At 39.4% G+C, this 10,890-nt stretch overlaps 1 protein-coding gene across 1 annotated transcript in view; it reads left to right on the top strand.

Annotated features, from left to right (window-relative positions):
• The first annotated feature begins 5,950 nt into the window (after positions 1–5,950).
• Positions 5,951–10,890, top strand: part of LOC138046786 (uncharacterized) — a 5,151-nt gene continuing 211 nt past the window's right edge. Inside the window, exons 1-2 of the mRNA XM_068893370.1 lie at positions 5,951–6,015; positions 9,715–10,890. The exon at positions 9,715–10,890 is cut by the window's right edge and continues 211 nt beyond it. Coding sequence (XP_068749471.1) covers positions 5,951–6,015; positions 9,715–10,890 — 1,241 coding nt within the window. The remainder of the gene's footprint in view (positions 6,016–9,714) is intronic.

The raw sequence follows: 10,890 nt of genomic DNA, 5'->3' as shown, positions 1-10,890 counted from the left end.
TGATAAAATTTTATGTGTTTATATGATTTTGGGGGACGCAGCCTCAAAATTAGAGACAAAAGTTTGGTTTTATCGACCGAGTTAAATTAAGGTTACCGTATACCTTCAGGGGTGTCTCGCGTCTGAGCGATGTAGCGCGTCCGGTATAAACTGTAGGTACCTAAACCGCTATATCAAATTAAAGCTTATAGAGTTGGCTATCACATCATATCAAGAATTTTGAAATTAAATGAATTGTCGAATTTTTCACGACCTCTAAAAGCGAACGTCGGATTCAAAGCTGCAAGTCAAAGCAAATTTTGCATTTCGCTATTTTATTTCGTTCCTCCGTTTCCCGACCCAAAGGGATAAAAAAATGTGTCTGCGTTTTGCCATACTCAGTTACAGTGAAAAGTTACAGAACGTTTTCAAAATAGTATTAAAAAATGTGAAGTGTTCGTTCAAAAATCGCTCTCAGAGAAAAAATATTTTGAAATAAAATTTCGCAGACATGTGTTTGCTGTTTATATGTTAATCTAGCCACTGTCAAAATTTGGGGGTAATCGGACAGATTTCCTTTCAGTTTTAGCTCTTTAAAGTGTCCGCTTCAAGTGAAAAGATTGATTCGAGAAAACAGCGCTAAGACTGTCAATCAAACGGGTAATTTTTACCACCGGCCAAAACGTAAAACCGCCATTTCTCCGCCAATATTTAACCTTTTTTTAATAATTTCTTTTTTACATTAGATATCCCATTTTGATCATTACTTTAACCGAAAAATCCAATTTTAAAGAAAATTGCCGATCTGAAGTTTTCGAGCGTTACCCCTTCGTCAGAGCGAATCGAGGAATTTTGGGTTGTGTGTAGTTTTTATAGTGGAGTGAGAGCTACGCTATTGGTGGTAACATGGCAACTGACGTGAAAAATATGAATACATTGAATGTATTCCTATTTTTCACGTTGCCATGTTAGCAACAATAGCGTAGCTCATACTCCACTATAAAAACTACACACAACCCGAAGGGCTAAAGATCGAAACGTCAGCTTTTAGAATCTCTGTACGGTGGTTAATTTATCTTATCAACTCCGTAGATAAAATTTGAAACTCGCCTAAGTTTCCTGCGCAATTCCGGAATGCCCTATAATTGAGAGTACATGATACCGTGGTCACAGTTTTCCCCAATACGGACCGACTAAGTCCAGGGAATAACGTCGATGTACTCTCAGATTTCGTATGAAAAACCCATTGTAAAAAATGCAATCAGTGCCTGCTATCTGCTGATTGTTCTAGCTTAACTTTTTAAGGATTAAACCACTGCAAAAACCGTGTACGATCAAAACTTGCTCTACGTTGGATCAAAATAGATCGTGACCACACCATAAAAAACTTTAAAATAGAAAATACCCTGCAAAGGTTGGTCAAGACAACGTGAACATAGGCGTTGTTGCTTGCAATATTTCGGCTGGCCAACACCAGCCTTCTTCAGGTTTATTCACCTGAAGAAGGCTGGTGTTGGCCAGCCGAAATAGTTCTAGCTTACTTCAGCGAGCTTTAGAAAACGTGGAAGTAAACTAAAATGGTAAGTTGTTTCTCTTTGAAAGTGTATGTACACGCTTTCCCGTTAGTAGTATCTAGATTTTGGTTAAATTGGGTCTTGTGGAAGTTAAAATTTTAACCCGCTTTTATTCACGCAAGGCGAGCCGAAAAGGTCTCTCCCCATTCTTTCCTCGGCTTTTCGGCTAGTTGCGTGACTGAGGGTGCGTTCGATTCACCGACATGGAACATAAGTTAGAAATCCTTCGTTTTTACGGAGATTCATGTTAAAATTGTCAAACATCGGGTAAAATGCTATTTTAAACATATTTTTATTATCCTTGCTGCTTCCAAACGCGCCAAACATATTTTTATTATCCTTGCTGCTTCGAAACGCGCCAAACATACCGTTTTAATAACCACGCCACTTATTCTTATTCCGGCATTGGGTCGATCGAACGCGCCCTAAAGCGGGCGGTTGCACTGACTTAGAAGAAGGCAATGCAGGCAGTCTTGTTAAATCCCGTTCGACCTAAATTAAAACGCGTTTAACCTGAGTGCAACAGGGTTCAACCTGCGAATGAATTTTACCCACTTTACATATACCACATAAAACTATATCAGCTCATAAGTATCTCCATTTATTTTTTTCAAAGAGGGCACGGTAACGAATCCTGAAATCTGATTGGTTCTTAGCACGGTCAGGATCTTCCTATCTCTTTCGCGAGTTTTTGCCCTTACGGTTTACAAAAAGTTGTAGCGGCTTAGAAAAAAAATAAAAAAGGTGTTTACCGGCTTAGGGTCGGTCCATATAGTGAAAAACTGCGACCTCGATCAAAGTTTTACACTATACGGATGTATTCACCTTTTTCTCCAGCTTCTCAGAGGTCCGGAATCTTAAGTCCTTGAATCTGATTGGCCAATCATGCGCGTTCCAGCGGTCCGGATTTTCCCATCCTGACCAGCCGGACCCCGAGTACGGACTGCTACGAAATTTCAACCTTAAGCAATTTTTCGAGCTTTTTGTAATAGCGTAAAAGTATCGAAAACAACGTAAAATGTAAATGCGAATGTGTGAATAAAATGTGAATGTGTGTTGCTTTGATTTGAAGCCGAGTCATAACTGAACTGACCAACCGCTGCTTGCTGTACAAGCTGCACGCTTATTTTTCGTTAACATCATCATTTTAGGCCCCGTAGAAAAAAAATAAACACGTTAGGTCGGTCCGTATTGGTAAAAACTGTGCTAGAGGTCTCGAATAAGGCCAGAGGCCGCATACTGGCACAATTTTTACCAATACGGACCTCCTTGCCGGCAAATAACATATATTTATGCACAAATATTTCGAATTGGTGTCCAGGGTGTCTAACGTGTCAGATATCAGCTTCACCTTTTCTTGCTAAGATATCGAATTCCACGGTTGGGCCTTTTCTTTCTAATTTCTAAGAAATTGCCTCCTATTCTATTTCTTAAGACAGCCTGTCAAAAATATTGGGAAAGAACAAGGAGTCATAAATCGTAAAAATGGCAATCAAATAAATAAAGAATAGGAATAAATGAAAACAAATGACACCAGATAGAAAACTAAATAGACAAGACGCCTATAAGGGCGTATCCGTGGGATGCACAAACAGTTAACAAATCCCATGCGGAGTGACTTGGCGTAATCGCGAATTTACGACAAAAACGGGAAATAATATTTTTCGATAACGTTCTCGTAGTTGTGGTCGTCATCCTTGCGTAAGCTCCTAGTCCCTACCATTTGCTTTTAGAACGGCTACCACTGGATTTTTGTCGAGAAAAAAAAAGCATGGTGGCGTTGAGTTCTGTGCCTGCCCCGTCATGATCACTTTGCATTTAGCACCACGAGCAATGGGTCGGCTACTTTGTTTCGGACCCGTGTTGTGGTCATTAGGACAAACCTGATTGGTTTATTACGCGGCGGGACTTGTATTCTGAGTTTAGATAATACCCGGTAAACCGATGGGACATGGCCAAATAAGAGAAATCGACTCTTTAAGGATATGAACATCTGACTAGGTATAATGTAGGGTAGGGTCGTACCTCTTGCTGAACACTATATTTCATTGGCTGTATAGTGTCGTACTTCCTATTGTTTTCTGCGCTAAATCCATTGTTATCTTTTGTTCGTTGTATCCTTCTTTTGGCCAATACTGAAGCCCGTTCAATGAGGTACGATACGACCCAAAATATTAGTACTAACAAATAAAGACAAAGAAGCATTACTCGGGTAGCCAATGACAAAGTGCAATTTGGTTCATTTTGCTCTCTCACATTATTTTCACGTTTCAAGTTCTCCTTGAACCGGACCAACTGGCAATTCATGGACATTTCATTTTCAGCAAGTGCCGGCCGTTATTTCCATTTTCAAGTTTAGATGATTATTTTTAACGTTCACTTCAAAATTACCCTTTTATTTTTTTGACTCGGGATCAACGGCACTAAGATATTTTGACCAAATGGGGGATGGTGCGCACCCCTATCCACACGTTTTAAGAAACTCTCACAAGTTAAATGGCATGTCACAGTGATCTTTGACGCTGTCTTTAAAACGTCCTTTTACAGCAAATAACAGGCTCGAAGTTGTCCAAATGGAAACCATCACGGCGTTAATAAAGGCCACCGCCAAGTGTCTTTTCCACCCGTTTCGCCAAACTGCCATTACTGGCAAATTTTTGTAACGAGTCTCGATAAAGATTGAAACGCTTGTAAACATCCATTCAATTCCAAGTGGAACCGAAGTAGTTACAGCAAATGACTGCAGGAGTTTCAAAGGAGAATTGTAGTAGGTGTAAAAATATTGATACAAATGCAAAAATGTGTTCACTGTGATGACGGCACTTGATTCGTACAGCATGCTCATGATGGAGATGTCGGTGGCGAGTCTCTCGCGGCGAGGGGTGCGAAATCCTCCCCATAAAATTTTTTTGCCTGCAAAGGCCTGGTGACAAATATGGTCAATCACAGCCATCATAGTGCGATCAATGACTTCTGCAATCCCATGAATCGCTCCGATCAGGGCAATGGACTCCAGACTCTGCAGATCGGCTTGTAGAAGTCTCAGCATTATTGCTGACCCACAATACATAGGCGACAACAGCACAAATGAAGTTCCCGGATGACTAATTTGGCACCAAAACCGCTGAATGCAGATACGGCAGACTCCTTTTAGGATAAAGGCTATGAGAGGTGAAAACACAGCAATTAAAAGCTTGCCGGATGCATCTTGCTTGTTGTAGGCAGGGTATATAGAATAAGCAACTAGAACTGCGATAGATAGTGTTAGAGCAGATGGAGTAATAAAAAGAAGCACAAACTTGACTTGCTTAATCAGAGATCCTGTGCAAAAATGTCTCTTCATTACGTAAATCTGACTGCAGGTGGAAAGACAAAATATGACTTCAGGAGGAATGCGCTCTAAGACCGTGAGCTGAACTTGCATGGCATTGCGATAAACAGAATCCAAAAGGAAAAACAGTACGCTGAGAAGGACGAGTGTTCGTTTGACGCCTGACAGCTGAAAGGGGCGAAAGTAAAAGATAATGATGAGGAAAAACCAAAAGTAAAGGAAGCCAACGGAGATAATCTCTGAGAGTGTGATCACCCATTGCAACTCAATGGGTATCTTTTCTCTAGAATGCATTTCACAGATGAGTTGTGTTTGATAGCTGAAGTAATAAACAGTAAATGATGCCGCACCAACTACAGATGCGCTTGCAACGGAAATTAAAAAGCCAAAATACAGTGAATTCCTTATTGAAGTGGTGATCGATGGTCTAAGGCGTTTCCATGCCATCTCATTGGTTTCACCTAGTCCTTCCATTTCTTCACGGCTATCGTCTGTCGAAGCGGCGTCCATAGGTTCGACACAAACAGACTGCCGGGTCGTTGAATGATCCAGAGAAGTAGCTTTGGCATTGCTGTACTCTTGGAAAATGACTTCATCATCCGTGGATTGAGAATACCATTCTTTGCCGGTTTTTTCCAAGGAATTGTAGCCAATCATGTCTAAAATATTCGAGTTTTCGACGAAGTCATCATCCTTCTCAGCGACACTTCGAGTAAAGTTGAAAATGATGTGGCCTAAGAATTCAATCATGCTCTGGATAAACATCTCGGCGTGCTCTTAACATGTATAAAGTTCTGAGATCTTCTGAAGGAGCCCCGCCTCGGTTCCGTCACTCGATATGCTTTTTTTTCAGTAGAAATGACTTGGGTTTCTGCTATTCAGCTTCGGCGTTGGTCTCGTGATAGAACGAAGACGCTACCATTTATGGTTTTTTGAATATTAAAATAATTTATAATTAATTTATGAGGTGTTATTCCATCAGCAGTCCGGAACCCAAATCCTTGAATTTGATTGGCTTGCGTGGTGAACATCTTTGTTTCGATATTTTTCTGTTTTCACATAGTTCATGGCGGGGACTGGTTTGGAAGCTCGGCAAACATCAAAGGAGCAAACAAAGATGCCAAGATTTAGGTTGGAAACAAAAATTTGGTTATATTTACATTACCAATGTAAATTACATTATGGTAATTACATTACCAATGTAAATTGGCCACCGTACAGAGATTCCAAAAGCTGACGTTCCGAGCGTTAGCCCTTCGTCAGATTGGATTCGCTCTGACGATGGGCTAACGCTCGAAACGTCAGCTTTTAAAATCTCTGTACGGTGGCCAATTTACATTACCAACTCCGTTGATAAAACCAAATTTTTGTATACTACTTCCCCACCGACGCAGCACCACAGTTTCTTTAGAAACTAGCCCCTTCATTCATTTTAGGTTGGAAAGTCCACGACTGAGCAAAATCTTTTGTTTTGGGCTCATACACTATGCATGAATTACGTATTCAACACGTTCCTTAGTACGAAGTAAACAACTATTGTGTTTTGTGCACGGTCAAGGCCAAAAAAGGGAACAAAAACCTACAACAAAAAAACTCGTCGCGTTTCATAACCATTCCCCTTTATTAACTATGGTTTTCAGTGTAGTTATATATTTATATTGTCAACAACACTTTTACTGCTATAAGGGTAGCGAGAGGCAACTCAGTGGAAATGAATACTCGAGAGTACTCGCAATCGATTCAGCGGGCACAGTTTTTCCCAATACGGACCGACGAACTCCAGGCAATAACATGGATTTACAATAATTACATAAGTGACTTTTGAAAAATTCTCTGAGCTGACTGGTTGCACTTTAGGTGATCATCACGCAATATGTTTTCAAAATGACCGCAAGTCGTTTAGTCGAGATGACAGACAAAGAAATTAATTGTTTTCAAGAAAATGCATATTTTTCAAACAATCACCTATGTAATTACTCTTGACTTCGACTTCGTCTCGGTTTTTAGACTTCGAGACTTCGCATCGGTTTTTTCTTCGTTTCGGAAAAGAAAAAAAGGAAAGAAACTTTATTTAAGTGTCTAGTCGTTCTAGAGCTGGAGCACTAACTGGGGACACTGTAAAACGAAATCAACAATAAATCGCAAATCAAATCAAATGTTGGTTTCTGTTGTTCTATTGTTATCGATTTGATGATGAAAATTACGGGTAGAATCATATTTAAAACAACTTTTCGCTGTCCTCATGACACAATTATCAGATCAAAATATAATATTTAACAGATAACAAGAATAATCCAAAGTCCCTAGAGGATAGGTGAAGAGTTTTGCTTTTATTGAGTCACTTTGAAAATTTAGACACGGTTTGTGCTCGCGAATAAGGAACCTTTCGAATAGAAGACAATCAAATTTGTCTATGTTGTCAGTAAAGTCAGCTGAAGTTTTTTATTAATGCCCAATCAAAAGTTTAGTACCAGAACTCAGCCTTCCATGGTGACTTAAGATTGCCAAGTTTACTGCTGTAACGAATATTTTGTTATGCTTTTGGGATTCAAAATGTGCATTCATCTAAAGGAATTAAATTGTTGTATTGGCAAAAACAAAAGTCATGGTATTTGGGGCAACCTGAAACCACTTCTGCTGGTTTCATTTCCAAAGAAAAAGGCAAAATAGTTTCAACAATTTAAAGAGATGTAATAATTGACAGAGGCCTGTTACATACCTTGTATTATCGTTTCTCAAAACTAGACAAGGTAAATGATTAAAATTAATTTAGGATTTAAATATATTTCTTTTGTATGTAACATTTGTATGTGGGGTGCATTATGAGAATGGATTATTTTGGGTATTAGTTTCTGAGGAATAATTCATCTTTGAGTTTCACTGCATGGAGACACATGAATATACTGCAAACACACCCATCCAAGTTTCAGAGCTATTTAATTGCCATTTCAATGTGCACTTGTGTTATTATAATAGACAAAATTGAGAATGTGACATTTAATTGTATATGCTTTATAGATAATTAAACCTGCATTATCTTATTATTGAAATGGTTGTTGCAGTATTTAATCCACACAGTTTGAAGGGTATGTCATCTTCCATCTCAAGGAAGATGCCACAGATTCTTTGATTACATTTGCTGATTTGAGAAAAGCATTCACCTCTGGCTTAAGTAAAAAAAAAATGTAAAATCACATTTCAGTCATTTTGCTATTACAAGCAAACATGATATTGTTATTAAATTTGCTACAGTGAGCAAAAACATAATCCTATTTTTATCATACCGCTACCTGAGCAAATAGTCAAATTTCCTATCGTAAACAAGCATGAAAACCTGGCTATTTGATGACTGCATTTGGCACGCAGAGCAATTATGTGAAAAAATTGTATTTTGGTTACATTTGATATCCTGAGCAAATCTCTAAAAAATGCACTCTTGAACACGTTTGCTGTCCTGAGCAAATCCCTGCAAGACTACAGATTTGGACACATTTGCTATTCTGAGCAAATCTCTGCAAAAATTCTTGTTTGAACACATTTGCTATTCCGAGAAAACAGGTACAAAAACTAATATTTGCTCGCTTTTACTCACCTTGTAAAAAGGTGCAATGATGACAGTTCGATCAAATTTACAGCTTCAGGAAAAGTACTTGCAAAATGTTAGTTCTAACATAGTGTTTACTACCCCTCCAAATATCAAGAAAGATACCATGTTATCCCTACGTTTACTCACAACAGCAAATTTAAGACAAATGTGGCATTTACGAGCATTGCCTTAGGTAGAAAAACTGAGGCAAATGTAGTCTTTGCGTTTTAGCAAAGTTGAGCAAACGTGCACAAACGTAGCATTTGCCATACATGTGCTCCATATGTGAAAATCCGTTTTTTCCTCCAGTGCAATGTAAATTGACCACCGTACAGAGATTCTAAAAGCTGACGTTTCGAGCGTTAGCGCTTCGTGAGAGGGAATCCAACCGCTGCGACCACTAACTTTGGGCTCCAGTATTTTTTATAAATCCAAAGATATCTGAACACGAGACCCAAGACGACGATCTCAAGATTGAAGAAACTCACCAAGGAGCTACGCCAGAAAATCATAAGTCATCTTTTCCTTTTCCCGCACTTAGCAGCAACTTAGCTTTCCGTTTAGCCACTCTCATTTTCGCCAAAACTAGGTTAAAAAAAAACATTGGATTTACTCTGACGAAGGGCTAACGCTCGAAACGTCAGGTTTCAGAATCTCTGTACGGTGGTCAATTTACATTATCAACTCCGTTGACAAAACCAAATTTTTGTTTTCATTCAAGGTCTTTAGATCATGGATAAACAAACAATTTCAAAATGACCCCCTTTAATTCTATGGTTGGTTGAGAAAACATGATCAGTAATTGTCATGAATCAGCAATTGCTCATCATGTTTTCTCAACCAACCAAAAAATTAAGTAGATCATTTTGAAATTTTCGCAACTGGTCGATCAGACATGCATTGTAAAATTAAAGAGTCTGTGTTTATCCGTGATCTTAAGCCAACTTTAAATGAAAAATTTGGCTGTTTGCGTTTTATTCTTATTGAATAAATCGTGTTGGGAATGATATATTTGGGTTATTGACCAACCTCGAGGTCAAGATGGCTGTTTATTGGCCTCGTTCTTTTTTGCTTGTTTATGGACCGAGACGAAGTCGAGGTCCATAAAACACGCAAAAAAAAAAGAACGAGGACAATTTCCAGCAATCTTGACCGAACAAGCTTGGTCTCGCTCCCTAACACATCTCGCTCCCTAACACATCACCCAAGGATGTCTCTGCAATTAGAAAACGTCTCCTCCGTAGTGCTATTGAAAGAAGATCGAAAGAGCTAAAGAAGCTTGAAGCGGAAAGGGATAGGACTTCAAACAAGTTACGCAACATACTAAATAGCGTGGATTTTTACCTCCTACTAAATGCTCTACATTCCAACATTAAGAAAACTACTTCAAAAGTAATCGAGACTCATGCAAAGAAGATTAAGGCCCTCACACGATTTACAACACTTCCTTTCAAGGCGGAAGAAACAGTCACTAACATTTCTTCGGTCAAACTCACTTCTGAACAACTGGATGTATTAAAGAACGGCCTCACACACTCGATCTGCCCGCCTTACATCAACAAGTCTGATGTATACACGTGCTTTGAACTAATCCATCAAGCAGTCCTTAGAAACATCATCGATAAAGGACGGACGGGCGTAATCAAAGCCACTTTGTCACAACTTGCACACAGTTACATTGCGTCGCATCGACCGTCCCAAAACGACCGGAAGGAATGGAAAATCTTGAAAAGCTTACGTAGGAACCAAAACATTGTCATCCTTAAGCCTGATAAGGGAAATGGCGTTGTTGTTCTAGACAGGGCAACATACGACGAAAGCATTTTGAACCTCATTACGGACAGCTCAAAATTTAACAACCTCAATTGTGACCCAACGCTGTCGAGGGAAGGAAAACTACAACGACTTCTGCGTAAGCTTAAGAAGAATGGTGAGATCGACGACACAATGTACAAAGACATATACCCAACTGGTTCTCAACCTGCTCGAATTTATGGATTACCGAAGATGCACAAAGTACGTGAGCCATCATCTACTCCTCCTTTTCGCCCGATCGTCTCGTCAATTGGAACCTACAACTACAACTTGGCTAAATTCCTCTGCACACTCCTAGACTCCCACATACCTAGTGATTTTTGTGCCCGTGATACTTTCTCGTTTGTCAACGAAATTACTAACCTGCGCACTTCAAACAAGTTCATGGTTTCATTCGATGTGGAAAGTTTATTTACTAACATTCCTCTGCTAGAATCTATTGAGCTAGCAGTGGATTATATTTTGTCAGGGAACCCGAACATCAAGTTAAGCAAGGACAGCCTCAAAGAGTTGTTCCTTGTTGCTACTGCCCAGACACATTTTTTATTCCGAGGGAAATATTACGATCAGATAGATGGCGTCGCCATGGGCTCCCCTTTGGCACC

This window comes from Montipora capricornis, chromosome 4, assembly GCF_036669925.1.
Source record: "Montipora capricornis isolate CH-2021 chromosome 4, ASM3666992v2, whole genome shotgun sequence".
NCBI lineage: Eukaryota > Metazoa > Cnidaria > Anthozoa > Scleractinia > Acroporidae > Montipora > Montipora capricornis.
This window is presented reverse-complemented; position numbering and strand designations above follow the sequence as displayed.